This window comes from Aspergillus pseudodeflectus, assembly GCF_044049435.1.
Source record: "Aspergillus pseudodeflectus strain CBS 756.74 chromosome Unknown BJX68scaffold_6, whole genome shotgun sequence".
NCBI lineage: Eukaryota > Fungi > Ascomycota > Eurotiomycetes > Eurotiales > Aspergillaceae > Aspergillus > Aspergillus pseudodeflectus.
In genome coordinates, this window is record NW_027263782.1 from 172,568 (window position 1) to 189,570 (window position 17,003).

Consider the following 17,003-nt stretch of genomic DNA (forward strand, 5'->3'; position numbering starts at 1 on the left):
TTTGCGAAACCCCTCCGGACCCATATCGCGGCGTTGACGCTCAGCCTGACGAGATATTGGAAGTTAGCACCGCACATGTCTCAGAAGAAGAGTTCCAGCTTCCTGTCAGAGTATCCACCACCCGCCTCTCTGAAGCTAGATGCAGTCTACATGCAGTTTACACCAATATGGCCAAACAAGGCTACGGCGGGCTTTCCACTTCCCTACCGAGCTAAGCTGTTAGGGCTGGGGACTCGGTCATTCGCTCGATTCGGTTGAGGACGGCATTAACCGGGGCAGTTTGGAACGACGCTCACGGAGGCCACTTGGATTTTGTGACCCATGCCTATGAACCTGCCCACCTAAGCCTGTATATTGGCCAATCCAAGCAGCCAGGATATTCGCGAGACACGCCGCAACATAGGAGACAGCTCATGGAAAGCATCACTGGCCGGCCTTTATTACTGCATTGTCAAGAATGGCGAGGGCCTAAGGATGGCCAATTCTATTCGGCTTTGCCCCATTCCCATTCCCACCATAGACTGATGGTACAATAAAACCTGTTGTGATCAAGTACGACTTACGACCCTGGAGGTCCAAAGACGTTCTGACTTGGAAGAAACGTTCCTCAGCTTAGAATACTTCCCACGGGCCATGAACCTCCCTCGTCAGCCACACACAGATACTGCGCTCTTCCTACCTACCAGCTCCTGCAAGCAAGAATCTGCCATATCTGACAAAGATGCCTGAAGTTATGAGTGACTCCAATATTATACGCGCTATTCGGTCCATTTTCCGTTACATTGATGCCAGAAAGTGCGCCGTGCTCACCATGAGCGTAGCCATGCCGTTGAAGCGCCTCGGGTACTATCCCCCACTGCTCTTTCTATCAAGCTCTCTACTCAAGTAGAGTTCCATCTGGGATGGCACGGCGTGAAATTAGCATGGCAAGACGATATTAAATTAAACCACCGGTACGAGATAGAGACGGAATCATTCTGCCTGTTATTTTGTGGCCGGAACGCGCGTCGATCGGCTCGGAGACGCCAGTGTGCTATCATGCTTCGCTTAGCCAGACCCTTCCAGGATCTACCTGGCTAGCAAAACAACGTGCTCAGGCATTTATAACGCGCTCCTTCTTTGGGCGGCAGATATCCGGAGTCCATCCATCTTCATCTATCGACGATGCTGTTTCACTTGTATGACCCACTTCATCAGGTTATGACCCTTTCACCATTCGCTTTTCCTGCCTCTAAATAACCTATGTTGTCGTGTCCCTACAATATTCCCCGGCCTGTTCCATCCAGCAGTGTCTGATTCAAGCACAAGGGTGGACAAGAAGATAATCACGCAGCACAGTGCCACCGCCCACAAATCCATCCGTTTGGTCCATGCCGGAAGCAGTAGGTACTTCAGGACCAAATCTACCGTAGTCAGCGCCGAGGGGTCCTATCAGCCTCTACCAGAACTCCGGCCCAGTACTACTCTGTATACGCAGTAAGAGGGCCAGTCGCAGTCATGGCGCCCCGTTCGTAGTGGGGGGTGCTGATCGTTTAGGATTCGATTCACTCAACTGTTAACCTTCTCATTCCGTACCATACAACTACTATTACTCGGGAAACTAAAGCTTGATATCCACGAGCTAAACCCTTTCCTTAATCCCAAATATCCTCGACCCCCGAAAGACCACGCGAGCTACCAAAAGCGGAAGACAAAGCAGAGCGGGGCATCCAACACCTATTGCATCTAATGCATACCCCAAATCATATCGCGCGTCCTCAAAGTTGCTCATTTCATGGTGGTCGAGCACGCGTTATGGATGGACCCCCAACACGCCTACTATCATCGACATGGGGGTGTCCTGCTGCAACGGGGTCCCCTAGTCCCCTCATTGACTTCTGTTTGATTAGAAGGTACGCCTGGGCCCTCTTTCGGTCTCTCCCTTTGTACTCTCTTTTGTTGTGCGCTCTGCCCCTCGCCACGCCTGCTGAATACTGATTGATATGCTCAGCACAGAGATATTGGAGCAAGTTGAAGACGAGTACCTCTCTCAAGTCGTAGCTGGCTATACAGGAACCTTTATAGCTCCAACTCCTGGTTACGGAGCTAAATGCTAACAAGTTTGAACCTGGAACGGTCCTTTTGCCGAAGCCCACTGCACTGTTTTCCACGCGGACAGCCAATGGATAATCACGCTATCTCAGAACCCCGAGTATCACGCACGTTCGAAAGCATGTATATATCAACTATCACCTCATCCGCAAAGTGGTTCAACCATGCAACGTTAAATTCGTCTACATCCCTACATCTGAGCAAGCGGCCGACGGCGTTACCAGGCCGGTCGAGGAACTCGACCCTCAATTGCTTTACCCAGCAGTCTAGGGACGCGAGCCTACAAATGGCACGGGCTCGAATGCAGCTTGCTCGTAGAATGGCGAGCCATCAAGACCAAATCGAATGCTCAAAGAGCACCCGTACCATTACAGTTGAACCCATTTCCGGTGACGAAGCAGGTGTCAGCCTGCTCATCGGCAGAGTTTAAGATTTCAATCTGAACAGCCTCGGAAATGACGGCTCATACCAAAAAGTACTGCTTCGGAGCTGGGCCAGGGGTGTTGCCGTCTCGCAGCTCGTGTGGATAATGGATAGTCCTTGTATCCATCGGCTGGTCTTCCCTCGCCCCCTACACACACCTGACATCCACCTTGTACGGACAAACGTGGGCTCTGAAAAGGGTAGCCGTTTAGGCCTAGTGGCTGCCATCAATACTGCATACTGGGATTGATAAACCCGCGCTGTATTATCCCTCGGGAGACGAGACTGTAAGCGGCCGCAAATTGCTTTATGCACCTCCTCCAGGCGCTTGATGTTCACCTGCAAATCGACCCGAGACCATAAAGACAGAGCTAATGTCATACCAGACCAATGAGAAGTCAGAGAAGGTAGGGAATGCGCAGCTGCTCCGCCGATCACGTTTAGTGAACTCAACCAGAGCCTCCAACTTGAGCCCCACTCCTCAAGACTGGGTTGCAAGCACTGTGGCAAGAGCGGCCTGTTGCTGCACACCGTAAGACGCGGATTGTGGGAGGAGCGTGCACGGACAGTTTTATTCAAGTCCGCCTTGGTGTGGCCTGGAGGGGGCATCGAATAAGAATCCCGGGGCTTCTTTGGCTCGGCCGTTTCCATCTTCAACTACAAAGCACAGCGGCTATTCTATCCAACACAAGTCCATGTGGCAGGACAAACCTTTGGGTCTCCGAGAACAGTCATTTTTACACCATAATTGTCATGCCCAGGGCAACTGAAAGGCCCAGGTGGCATAGGAGCAAGTCCCGGTCTCTCAATCATTCAAGCTTGCAAGGTTGTCTGCTGAACAAGGTGCTATTCCAAGCAATAGCCAGACCAAATCGACAATCACAGATATGCCTATGAGCATCAACTGGAGCGCTGGACGCTTGTCCGTTATTCCCGAATAGCTGTTTGCTGACCATTTGTATCCTACCAAAGATTGCAACTTATTGTACCTTGGATTCGATCTATTCTCCAAGATCACGGGGGAAGAATTTGCGTCTACCTCGCACTTCGTTACCTGCCAGCAGCTATTCCTTGGTACGACTATATATCTAGTCTACTCAGGAGATTGTCGGAAGAATTCTTTTATCTAGGTATACCTGCACTTTCCCAGGCCAGTATACGAGGTTTCCATGCTAACTGGGATTTGAGAGATATCCTCCCCATGCACAAAAGCATGCCGGAGGTTCCAGCCTCTCTGTCCTCCTCCGCGTTCTCATGGGCATGCACTCAACCTGGGAAATACCCCTCTCGTCAAACGACATCATATCTCCGCTACTAACACACTTGGCATTCAACTTTGAGAGAAGACATAATGGTTTAGGGGAAAGGGATGTTGTTGATGGCTATTCAAGAACTCCCTATCAGCCCATCGCGCGCCTCACTCCATGTGGCCACCACTACCATCACTCATGTATCCGCGAATGGTTCGTCTTTTTAACCACACGAGACCCCCCGCAGAAGGCGGCATGCCCGTGTTGCCAGGAAAAGACTGTCTCATTAGAAAAGCTTTCTCAGATTAACGGTATGATATCCGAGAACCTCGAGTTGTTATTTATAAACTGATACTAATGTATTCTAGGCCCTGTAATAGAGACAGAGGAATGGAACTGGTACAAACCGGGTGCTCAATGGGTTGATGTCGATCCAACGGCGCCGCCTGAGCGTAGGCTCGGGGTCCGACCCCCAAAGGCCCGGTTAACACCGGGGCCCTGGCTCTAGAGGCGATGATTGCGATACTTCAGCATGAGTGATTTCAGCCTTACCTCTTCTATATTGCCTCAAACTGTAGAGATGTCCGCCTTCAGCAATGTGCGGATTTCTTGGCCCTGCTCAGCGTCACTACTGTCTTTCCCTGCTAGATCCATGTACTTTGGGATACATGTGGAGCGAAGAGACTGGGAGCTCTGTTACGGACAGCCAGTGGTATAACGTAGAGGCCAGCTTCCGGGATCCTGGTGTCTAACGCTCGCCAGGCAATGTCACGCTGAGGTCAGAATATGGTCATTACGCAGACCACTTCAGCCTCTCAGGACACCTCAGACCATCACTACGTCCGGCTAGAGAAGAACAATGCCACCGAGGCTTTGCTCAAACACAGCTCACACGCCTTGGCCAGGCTACCAGATGGCACGCCACAGGACTTGACAGTGGGTGACGAACGACCCCATCAGCCCTCGGTGCACATTCGGGCGTGGGGAGGCAGGTAATAGCATACTACACTACAGTGAGCCGCCGAGCAACTAAACGCCATGGTAGTGAACCTGCATTGTAACGCGTTATACTACAGAGGTTAACCACACGCAATTAATGAAACAGCTCGGACTATAGACACCATGATCATTATAGCCGTTAGTGCATTAGACATGGAGGTTATCTCCATTAAGCCTGAAGGAGCAACAGCAAAGCGATTACCACGCATGCCCATTAAGGGATAAATCTCATCTAGGGTTTGGAGGAGGAAAGCTAGATTACTTCCAGCCGGGCATGCATGTCACACAGCAAGCACGCCATACCTTCTACTACCAGTTCCACCTGGCTGGCTTCGCGGATGCACTGCTATATGGTCACCATCGCCAGCGACGCAAAGACTCACAGAGCAACGAAGCTCAATGTGACCTCTGTGCCTAGGAGAAGGAGAAACAGGAGAAGAATGGGGATATTTACCTGGTCGCGTGCACCGGGTGGGGTGTGGCGTCCACTAAGCTTGACCCTTGTAGGGAATATGGGTTCATTATACCGCACTGCAACTGAGCGCGAGATGGAGTTGAGCGAGCACATCCACGGAGTATATGACCATCAAGTCATACTGGTTCACCCACTCCATGCGTCCGCGAGCCACTGCCCCACACACTCCACTTCGATTGTTTTTCTCTTCGGCATTAACAGATGGCTAACGGGGTATTGCAGACGAACCACCTCTCATACTCAGGCAAAGTAGCTTCAACCGGATCGACATCATGCCACGCCTCCAGAAACTAGAGAATATACAGTGCCACGCCTGTGGAGTGTACGGTCATGTATACGCCAATTGGCCTTACATGCGGGCCCCTGCCAACCATTTTGTAAGGACGCTCCCTGGCTTGTGGTAACATCTATGCTCATCATTTCAGAACGCAAGCGGTGGCTTTCGCCGTCGTGGTGGCCGTGGGGGTTCGTGACACATGTAGCAATACTTCCGCCTTCTTCCATGGCGGCTGCCCTATGCTTGTGCTCGACACTGAGGACGAGAGCACTTCTACATATACGACCATGATTTCCCAGGCAACATGTTTGTGCTCAATCAGTTCGCTCGGGTTTAGACGTGGGAATACTCGTGGAGATGTTTGTGGCTGATATTGTCTGCAAGCCCGTTGGAGATACTAGAGATCTGCCACCGCTAGGAGAGGAGCTGGACGAGGTAGAGGTGGTGGACCATCGTGGTTTGAATTAGATTTTAGGAAGGAAGCTGAGACGTGTGTCACAGTGTGGCTTTGTGACCCGGACTGCCAGAGCCCAGAACTGTAAAGGCGGGAACGTACTAGCTACCAGCCTATACTATACATGGGTAAGATAATACTCACCCCGTCTGCCTATTATCAAACTGCATACTAATCCTTTCGGATAGCGTTGATCCAGGACGCACTGAGGGTGGCCGGCCGAGAATGGACTTTACTCTATTGGGTTTTATTAGATGGAGGGGATTGGGAACTCATCCGCATGGACATGAGGGGAAATGTTGATATCTGCCTCCTCAATGGAACAACCGTGCTAAATCCCGCGGGCTAACTAACTAGGGTCGACATCGAACAGTTGATCTGGGTCGCCAACAATGCGAGAAAGATTATCTCTATCCTATACAAAATTATCAAACCCGCATCTGCCCTCGCCGGACCCCTCTGCTCGCCCCGTTCCGCTAGGCTTTCACGGCTGGCACTCTTCCTGATGCTCCTTGTGCTGCTGTTGTCACGGCTGCCATTGCCGAAGATGTAGGGCAGAAGCGGAACAAGAATCAAAGGCAGACTGCGAGTCAAAAAAGAAAAAAAAAAAAAAAAAAAAAAAGCGACAATCTCCATAGGTTTGGGCTATATATATACTATATGAACACGCTACTCCAGTGTCACCAAGCTTGTAGGGCCTTGATGTCGCCGTTGGATATCCTTCGCACCAGAGTGCCAAAAAAAAAAAAAAAAAAAAAAAAAAAAAAGACACAGACTAAAGGCGCAGCAGACAGCGAACAAGACAATGGAGGTAAACCAGGCTAGTCCATGTTGCCAATGGAAAGGCCCGAAAGTACAGAGAGGCGGCCAAGAGAAGGCCCATCAATCATTTTGTTGCGGCGGTGGTTCGAAGTATGCTTCGCAGACGAAACGGCCCACCTTAATCAACTCTTTGCCTCTCTGCATGGCTCTGGAATTGGTGATTTCGTGCGGCTCTACTAATCTGTGGAGGCATGGCAGGGCCGGTGAAAGAAAGTGACGATACTAGTCAATGCCGAGTCTCTAGGTATCCATGGATCTGGACTCGGTGCCGAGGAACTTGGTACACCAACTCCAGGATCACTCAAATAGCTAGCACAACCGCCCTTTTCAGGACAGAGATCAAACCTGTCGTCAGGCGCTAGCATGAGCAAATGATGGCGGCGCTGGGTACAAAAGGTGGAAGTAGAGACAGCAATCGCCGGCACCGATGACCTGCTTCGGGCCTCTGGGGCCCCCTCTGAAACTCTTGCTTTTGGCACTATCACCCCAGCTGCATAGAGGCATGGGCCTTGCAGTCCCCCTAGGAATCAGAGTTGTGGTACGCATGCTTCCCAAGCGGCCGTGAAGCAGCAGGATCAGTGAAGATTTCAGGCCGTGGCCTGCTCCGCCAATGACATATCAGGGAGGCTGAGCAGAACTTTTGAGGTGAAGGAGTAACCTGGCCCAACACGCAGCAGCTTTCTCCAGTGTCTACAGGCTTTCTGGGTAGCTTGAATATTGAGACAAATTCCAGATCCCAGAGAACATACATGGGCTGGTGCAACGACGTACGTTCCCCCTATCCGGGGGTAACCCCCATCCCAAATCATGACTGACGAAAACAGGATGTCAAGGACGGTTACCTGCCCTCGCCCAACAACATTGCGGATGGTTTCCAAGCGATCCTCAGTGAGCACGGTGGGTCGATTAGGACCTCTATGAATATGGCTGGATATCTCTTATCTGGGTTAAAGACAACATAGAGGCTGTTCATGCTGTTCCGCGCATACTACGAGGTGTTTCTTCAGGGTACAAGTTAATCGCCGAAGTATGCCCGCCCGTTGAGCATCAACACAGCCCGGAAATAGGCCAGGTTCTACCTTAGAAGATGACCGAGTTTCAAACCACCCGGGGCTGATGGGCAAAACAGGCGAGTAATGTCAGCAATGAGCCCTGAAGATGAATGGGGAATGGCCTGGCGCGCTCAAACCAGCCAACACAACACCTGATAAGAAGCACCATGCCACGTTTATGGCGGCGTCTCTAGTATGGAGAGGAGCATTAACCATCCCAGTCAACCAAGCGAGATAATGCTTGCAAGCATGGAGTGAATAATAACCCGTGAACGCGCCGGTGTCCGTGTACTCATGCACTCTCCACTCTGAGAGCCTGTGAGAATGCCGAGGAGGTTTGGATTGTTTCCCCCGTAGCGAGATAATGTGATGTGCGTCCGCGGTGGTACATGGATATAGCAGAAAAAGGGACCTCTTTGAATGGAACCGGTTTGACTGTGCCCAAGGCAAACCCATCATTGTGTGTACTGGGGCACATAATCCCAGCACAGCGTGATAGCCTTTCCACACGTTCGAACCGCGCGTTCTCGTTGGAGCAGCCAGGTGTACCTTTACTATAACATGGTTTGAGGTGGCCTTGACTGGCATCGACCGATAATAATAATAGCAATACCACTGCCACTTCCTGCAACAATGGTCGGGGCAGCTGGAACTATTATTGAACCAAAGAATTGAATGTCCATGAGGTGGAGTAGATTGGACCCGTTTAAACAAGACGCCCCCTATTCTAGTTCCGGAAATAACCAGGAGGCAGCTTCTACAGACGCTAAAGAGTCAGCAGTACGTCCGCGCGAATTACTGGCGGGGCTCAGTGAGCCTGCTAGCACAGAGCAAGGTCCCAGCCATAGGCTCTGCAGCTACGGGTATGGCTTTGGCGAGAGCCGATGCGCCTATGGCCGTGCTTTTCTAAGCGATTCCAAGTCCAAGTCTAAAGGCGATGCTAGACCGCACAATGCGTCAGACGCGAATAAAGGCACGGATGAGGCCATGCCGTTGAATGCCCAACTACACGTCGCTTATCTTACAGCCAAAGGATCTACCACCCACCACCAGAAGACATAAAGACCTCCTGAGTATAGTCTTGAAGCCCAGGTTGTTCAAGAGCCATCAACGCCGAGAACGAGAAACAGGTCCTCATGGGATGGCGCATTATTCGTCAGAAGCTCAATTAATTTCTGCGAGAGAAAGGTAGTTGGAGGAGATGCAGACCTTTGAAAGCGCTGAAGCCAACTAGTGCGCTCCAAAGCCCTTTAAGGATTTCTGAAGCAGTCGGAAGAGACTCACTCAACTCTCTGACTGGGAAGAAGGTAAAAGGGCAGACTTATCAACGCCTGACTTACGTGGGAAGCCGTTGGCACTTATGTCATGGAGCAGACTAATCTCCTTGTTTCTACAAACAACATGCTGACTTGGCCAGCTGATCAATCAGACTATGTGGAGGGCTAAAGCTCGCTGTCATAAGCTCTGTGCACCCCGTCCCACTATGCTTCCCGCGTTGTGCATCTTCAGAAGGACAATTTGACAACCCATCCTGAAGGTGAAGGGCGAATCATCTAGCGCGTCCAAAGGTGTGGCACCACATTGACTACCGTCGCCGTCACCATTACCACACCTGTGGTTCTTTTGACCTGAATCGCTGACTGTGGAGGTATCCCCATCCCGTAAAAATGGCGGGAATGATGTCAACCAGCGACAAGTCCGGCGAGTCAGCCCGACACGCTGGATGTTATCTTCAGACTCTGATTCAAGCTACTCTACACGTCGCCATCAGTGCTTATTGCCTTGAGAAAACACCCTAATATGAGAGCATCACCAATGACCACAACCGAGGCCGTGTTCCTGACGAGACTGACAGGGAAACGAAGCGAAGTGCGAGGCGGTGCCACTCTGCCTGGATTGAATTGATACTTGGTGATGCACTGGCGATTCTGACCGATGTCTTCGAGTTGAGGCATAGATATCCGACCTGGGGCATCAGCTAATCACCAACGACTGGAGTTGCAAGGAGTACTTTGCAAAGACAGTACGCAGCTGCGCCTCCCCGCGGCCCGCACTCTCTTAGTGACGCCGAAATCAACGTGAGTTGAATATCCAGGCCCCTCGGCGCATGTGTCCAACCTACATCCGAAGGACGTCAATGAAGGAAGGCCTGTAAGGCAACCAGCATACAGGATAACAGCTCCTGATATTACATCCTACAGAAGGTAACGCTGCCCAGGTGATTCTATCAAGGCCACCATGACCTGACTCTTTATGCGCGGCCCTCATTACCTGATTGTGAGTTGTGTCTGGGATAGATGAATACCCATCCGCAACGTCCCACTCCGCATAGACCTGCCGCGCAGCATCGTAGCCTCACGTGGTCAATGGGCTGAGGACCGACACTGAGTTGTCAAATCCAACAGCCGGGCTTCGCTTCGTAGACGCACGGGTTGCTGTGCCCAATGCGTAGTTGGTGCAAGGGGTTGTGGAACTCTCATCACCTCCCCCACAGGTGAAAGAGCACATTGATCATTGCCATGGGTGTAATGAAAAGGCATGGCATCTCGCCCGTACGGTTCCCTATACCTCATTCCTCCGAACATCCCATTCCACACAATCTGCGTCAAGCTAATCCTGTGCCTTCCAAACATTGGGGTCTACGACTCGTGCGTGCCCTGGACATGCAAGGCAACAGAAAGGATGACCGTCATACCTGGCAAAGGTAACTGGGCCAGCAAGCAGTAGGCCATGGGCCTTGTTAACTGACTTTAGCTTGGTGACTGGGGTTTACCCACAAATATCATGTGCGGCCGTGAGCGCAAAGGGTTGTCAAAACCCTCCAGGCAATAGGATAATAGCCTCCCTATGTAGTGGATCACCTTTGGAACAATATTCTGAATATTTATTTTCTGGAAGAAAGACCATCTCCGCATCGATTTGGCGTCGAGCGCGAATCCTACATCATCTGGACCACTCAGAAATGGGTTAATAACGCCGTGATTAACAGGATTGGAGGGTCACCAAGGAGACACACACATCTCATTCACTTGGGCTAAGAGGGCTGGCCTCAATTTTAATATTCCGCCAAGCAACCCTGCTTAGGCCGATGCGAGGGCAGCTGTAGCAGCCCAGCGTGGGAATAGCTCCAGGGGTAAGGGTGCAAGGTTAGTAGTGATGAGCCCTCCCACACTGCTCCGTGGGGTCTCCCTGCCAGAGCGCTATAACAGCAGCGTTATTTCCGCCCCTACCTTGGGCCTCCGTGTGTGCGCGAGCAGCGAGTTGGCATGTGTTGCGGATGATATAATAAATAGCGACTGGATTATCCCAGTCTCCCAGACGGGGTCCCGGCAGACTATACGGATATATTCATAGGATGAATGACTGGAATCGGAAGCCATCCTATTACTAAAAGCCGCCATTCAGAGCCCAGGTTCCCTGCCCCGTGTATGGAAGCACGTTCAGAATCCACTTGTTCCTCAGTCTATCCGAGATCCCTTCTCTTGATCGGCCTACAAGCACGACAACCCAAGTGGATATGCGTACGGGCCAAGCGCCTACTCCCTTCTTCGCTGTCTTTTCGAATTGTCCAGACAGCGCAACCTACTGAACACGTCCAAGCGATCTCGCACGCACAACCACTTAACCTCGAACAGCATGCTGTGATGCCGAGAACATGGGACAACGTTACGTTATACCTGCTGGGTCTCCTCTCATCACCGGCTTTGATAACCTGTACCAAGTTCCGGGCACCAGGCACCCCAGAAGAGGTGGACCTTCAGGTAAACAGCGACGAGCTGCAGTATATTGCGGAAGTAATGTGGGACGAGCAGAGGCGGAAATCCCCGTGAGGTTATCTATTCCAACCTGGCGACATCGGGTCCTGCCTATGCTGTGTGTAGAAGATACGAGAATAGGGTTCAAATAGAATGCTGGCCGTGGACAAGTCCTGTGAGCACCTAGGAGAACTTTTATATGCCTGATTGGTCTCGAATACCGCTGTTGAGGAAGGACTAATCCCGTTTCACATGGTTATTAATATGCATGGTCCCTACTCGTGGTTCAACTGGATGCTTCGGCGGGATTAAGCCCAGGTCCTACGCGGAAAGTCAGCATCATCAACAGGGACACGCAACCTAGCACAGATTACTATTACAATCAACCAGATCACATACCTTATTAACTCAGATAAGCAGCACAAAAGTAGTACCTTAGCGGGTGTTTCTAGAACCTGCACGGCAAGCAAGCAAGTAATTGAGCCATCCCATTCTCACAGCGAATGCCGTGTGGGATTCCCGACTTTGCCTGCTATAGCGCATATGGACCAAGTTAGGGTCTGCTTCCTCTTTACCACTCTCCTGACTGCTATCCTGACCATCTTCACGGCTCACGGCGGTGCTATATTCACTGAAACCACATCTCTACCTCTTGCTGCTATCGCTCGTTTCTCGCCACCTGTGCATCAACAACACTTCAAACCACCCAGTCAGCCACATATTTAGCCCTGGCGCCAGTCTTTCCAACGCCAGTTCAGCATCGACTAACCTGCCACTTCAGCTACAGTCTCCTGGTGAGGATGGTTTCTTCCATTCGTTGGGGTTCTAATCTATCACCTCCATATCCGCAGCGAGGATTGAGCTGGCGTTCCACGCAGGACTTCGACAAACTCCGCCGCAGGTGCTTGTCCGTAGTGAGTCTGGCGCACTTATTGGCTTTTGCCTTCTCGGCGTACCAAGAAGCACTCACAAAATCATGTTTATTGGACGACAAGAAACATTTTACGACCCAGGGCGCCCGCCTAGTCCCGGCCATTATAAGACAGATGTCGCCATCAGCAAAGCAAGAGCTCCCGACTTACAACTATGAGAGTTTTGTCTCGAGGCCAAGGCACTTGGTACGTGCCATGGTATTTTCTGGCACAGGCGCACCTCCACAATCAAGTCCCAGGGCAAATCAATCACACACGTCAACGACCTGGTTCTACTGGCCATAACAGGGCTGATTAATATTTAGGGTGATAGTCACGGACACAGTTAGTATGTCGTTAGAAAGCCTCGGCTGTGTGTCTACACCTGGACAAGACCTATACCACATATTGTAGCCAGCCACCGGGGCGCAGCAGGCGACTTTGATGGTGCGAATAATCAATGCGGGTGTGGATGCCGGCTTGATCTTTCGCTTCTTCCTTTCCTCTGCTCAACCCGAGAACGGCGTCTCGCAAAGAATCCTCAATGGCAGTATGTCATGCACTTTGGATACAAAAGTAGCGCGCATATCCTCATTAACTACAATCAGAGTACAGGAGCAGGGCACTGGCAGACCCTTTCCTATGACCGGAGTGAGCAACGATATCTTCCAGACCAAGTTCCCTGTAGTGAACGCCAGCCTGTTATCTTGTAGTTCCGCTCACGACACAGTCCTGCGCTTGCGTCTATGCAAGACGTTTTACAAGAGAATGTCAAAGACCAGCTGGCTCTAGACTGAGATGGAGTCCATGTAGCAGAGGCTTAATCGCATACATGCGTTAGAGCCAACTGGGAACAGAGCCCAGGAAAAATCCCGTCCGTAGTCTGCGCATTCTGTGATTGCAAGGACTTCCGGAGGACAAGTCACCTGCTCACGTACGAGTACAACGCTAATATAGCCCGCTTCTCCATTCCTGCCCATAAATGGCGTAACGAACTATCAGGAAAAGCCGACTATTGCATCGGCTCCGGGGCTTGTAAGTCAGTGACAGGAGGTCAATATACGCTGCATAGCATCTCTACTGCAATGTGATACTATAGCGGCGCAGCAAAAGTATTATTGGTCATCTTTTGTCCTCGTACTACACGAGGAATCAATCTGCTATTGTCGGCAGTGCGTGAGCAAAGACCAGGGCCCTTGAAATCCAGTGCTTACCCTAATACTTATGCCATCAGCCAAGCTGCTCCTTCGCGCCGGTCGTGGTGAATTGTCCCATGCACCTGAATCGAATGTTCCTTAAGATGGTATCTCGTTCTTCAACATTTGGATAACCGTTACGAAAGGTGTTGGGGCTGACGCCGCAAGTGGTACATAGACTAGGCCAAAAGCCCAGCGAACCCAAACAAGAACTGAGTCCCTCTTGGCATCAGCAGATCAAAAGGGGACTTTGTACAAGCTTAAGGAACAGAGGAACCACATGCTTTGCCTTCGCTTCAATTATGAAATCAGCGAGCTATCATATACTCGCATAACAGGTGGGGAAAGAAGTAAGCGCTGCTGCGAGTGCAGTCCCACTTCCGGATCTGAGCGTCTGCTCAGGGCTTCATACAGTGGACGGCTACAGCGGAGGGTTCGCACAATAGTCGGACGACTCATGTTAGGTGGTTGTACACCGATAGTGTGGCTTACGGAATGTATCGGACCAAAGCCACGCTGGCAGCCTGGCGAAGGCACGACCAGGACGTGGGTGGCTTCTTCCTTTACACCATCAGTGTCTACATTCTCGACTTAGATTACCGGGAAACCGGATACCCTTGGGCCCTGGAACAACCACGTTTCAAAGGATGTCATGGAGTAATAGTGGTAACGGGGACAATGAAGGCCCGCTTGCCTGGAGAGGGGGCCATGATTGATGCATACATACTCTGAACACTAGTACATAATCATCAATTGGAGCATCGAGTAGTGTTTACAAGGCCAAGGCCGGGAACATAGATTTTGACCGGTGCTGATGCAAATGCCGTCATGCTCCTTGGGTACCATCAAGCATTCCTGTATGCGATGCCGTTCAGCCGCTCCGATATTCACAAGTCCCTTCCAAGTTTAGGTCGGCTCTCCTTGATCCAGGTAATTCAACAGCAGTTAAAGTCGTTTCTCTTCCAAGCTGCTGGACAACATCTATATTAACCACAGTGTCTATAAATGCGTCGGCTCTGCAACTTTGCACATCGAGGGGCCGTGGTCTAATATCCTCCAATATCTCATAGGCTTTCGCCCAGGCTCTAGCCTAGCAACACCCAAGTGATTCTATACAAGGGCGATGGCGTGTGTCCCCAGACAGTCATTATCCTGAACCTCAAGGAATGTTCTTCGAAGAGTACTAGAACCACGTATATAGTATCGTTGTCTGCCCTAGGAGTCTTCACCACCGGGTTCATCTTATTGGGATCAATCTGCCACGATGTGGAACTGATACAGAAAGGTCGAGGCAGTGGTACCAATTCGGGTTAACCTAGTACAATAGCAGTTAACCTAGTACAATAGCAGTTTATAGAGCCCATGCTATGTAGAGATCCAAGACCACGATGAAACATAAGGTTCGGGAGGCTGGTGTGGTGCTGTCACCCACAGAAGCGTTGGTCGCGAATATCAATGGCAAGAACGCCTCGTGGGCGGAGGAGCCGCAGGAGCGTTGATGAATTGCCGGGTAGATAGATCCAGCTCCTGTTCAGAAGTCAAACTTGATGAGAATTTAGGCATTCCTATCAGTGATGCTGCATGTATGCGTGATTACACTTGACTAGCTGAGTCCTGGGTCCAATTGTAGCCAGGTCCTCTCATTTCCGTGATAGCAGTCTTATCAGTAGCAATCAGCTTTGGCCTCCATTTATTGATGCATACCAACATTTGCTCTCCTTTGCTATCGGTCCGCCTGGCAACTGCCAAGTGCTGTAGTAGGAGGTGGAGCGCGGCGTTGGCTGGCAGTGTCCACCATTCGTTCTCTGAGTGTTCAGAAATGAGGCGTGGGAGCTCGTCTTCTAGTTCATTCCGCTAGTCCAAAGTGGGCTTAGGGAGAGGTCCCTTGCATTTTCGCAGCGCGGTGATTTGGCCCGCTGTAGTGAGGGGTGCTCATCCGAGCAACCATCTACACAACCGCCTCCAGAACCCCTGCGCAACCACCCGAACCTAAACCCCCGTCAATCGAACCTCCCCAAGAATCCCGCCCCGAACTCCCTCCTCTAAACCGAGGTCTAAAAATCCGCTCTCCGCGTCCAAATCTGCCGCCTCCTCACGCAATCCCTCACCCAACAAGCCATCGCAAAACAAGTCGGCGTCTCCCCGCGCACCGTCGAGCGCCTGCACCACAACCTCGACACCCACGGGAGCGTGCGGAAGCCGCGATACCTTGCGCTGGGACGGTCGCGGAAACCCACAAAGGAGGATGAGGATGTGATTCTGGAATACTTGGTGCAGGACGGGTGGAGGCAGCAGGAGGAGATTGTCGCGTGGTTGCTTGCCGAGACCGGGGTCGTTGTTTCGAGGCCGACGGGTAGTCGCGTGCTGAAGAGGAGGGGTGTTGAAGATTAAGGAGGCCAGGGCAGAAGGGAAGGAGGGGTAAGTAAGGTTGGGTTCGTTCTGGTTGGAGTAGTGACTGCTACGACGGCCAACGGCAACCTCGTTGGGTGGCTCGGGCATCGTGTCACCTCCAACAGGGAAAAGGGGCTCTGAGGAACTGGAGGCTGAGACTGCGCACGCAGGGGCGACATACAAGACACCGCAGACCACGCACGCCGCTCTGTGTTCTGCTCCGATCCTTGGAGGAGTAGCTTCAAGCATACACGGCTTATTGCCCGGCAAGAGCTCGATGCTCAGCTCGGGATAATATCCAGGCAACAGCGAGAAGTGACAGTTGTTTCCGAAGCAAGATATGGCATCGCAACACAGCGAGTGCACCGATATATCTTGGGATAAGCAACAGCACTCGCTACAGAAATGAACCGCCGACAGGCTTGGGCATCTGTTCATGCTCGTTGAGTTCTATCTCAAGACCGCTGTCTGTCCCACCCATCAGCTGATTCTTGTTGAATAGAGAACCCTATGAGAAAGATATTCGGTCCCTGCAATGACCTGGCAGTTTTGAAGGTTCTCTGGTCCTTCAATATATGGGTGAGAGCTGCTTCTGGAGTCGGCATACCTACATGCAGGGTCCATACCAGGATGAAATACCTGGTATGAGGGCGTAGTTTTGGGAAATTCAACCCGGGACGGGCCTGAGATACTGCCTATGCCATGAAGAAAGCAAGACAGGTAGACTAGCACCCTACGGATAAAGCGCACTGGGCCGAGATTCCATTCAACCTCGGGTTCCAGGTCAAAGCCTATGGTACCACACCTGCATAACAATCCTAGGTGTGTCAGACAAAGTCAGTGAATCAGGGCACTGGCTTCATGGCTGGTTGGCAACGAAGATGGCTACAGGTTTACAATATGAAGA

General features: G+C 51.4%; 2 protein-coding genes across 2 annotated transcripts; one reads left to right on the top strand and one right to left on the bottom strand.

Moving 5' to 3' along the window:
- Positions 1 to 7,540: 7,540 nt before the first annotated feature.
- On the top strand, positions 7,541 to 8,905 carry BJX68DRAFT_262994 (uncharacterized protein; the record flags this gene model as incomplete). The annotated part of the gene is made up of 3 exons (XM_071044571.1): positions 7,541 to 7,558; positions 7,616 to 7,688; positions 8,625 to 8,905. The coding sequence occupies 3 exons, from the start codon at positions 7,541 to 7,543 to the stop codon at positions 8,903 to 8,905; spliced, it is 372 nt and encodes a 123-aa protein (XP_070902959.1).
- Positions 8,906 to 15,648: 6,743 nt separating this feature from the next.
- On the bottom strand, positions 15,649 to 17,003 carry BJX68DRAFT_228771 (uncharacterized protein). Its single transcript, XM_071038908.1, has 2 exons — positions 16,599 to 17,003; positions 15,649 to 16,538 (listed from the first exon to the last, which is right to left on the bottom strand). Exons 1-2 carry the CDS (start codon positions 16,718 to 16,720, stop codon positions 15,695 to 15,697), a joined length of 966 nt encoding a protein of 321 aa, XP_070902960.1. The 5' UTR covers positions 16,721 to 17,003; the 3' UTR covers positions 15,649 to 15,694.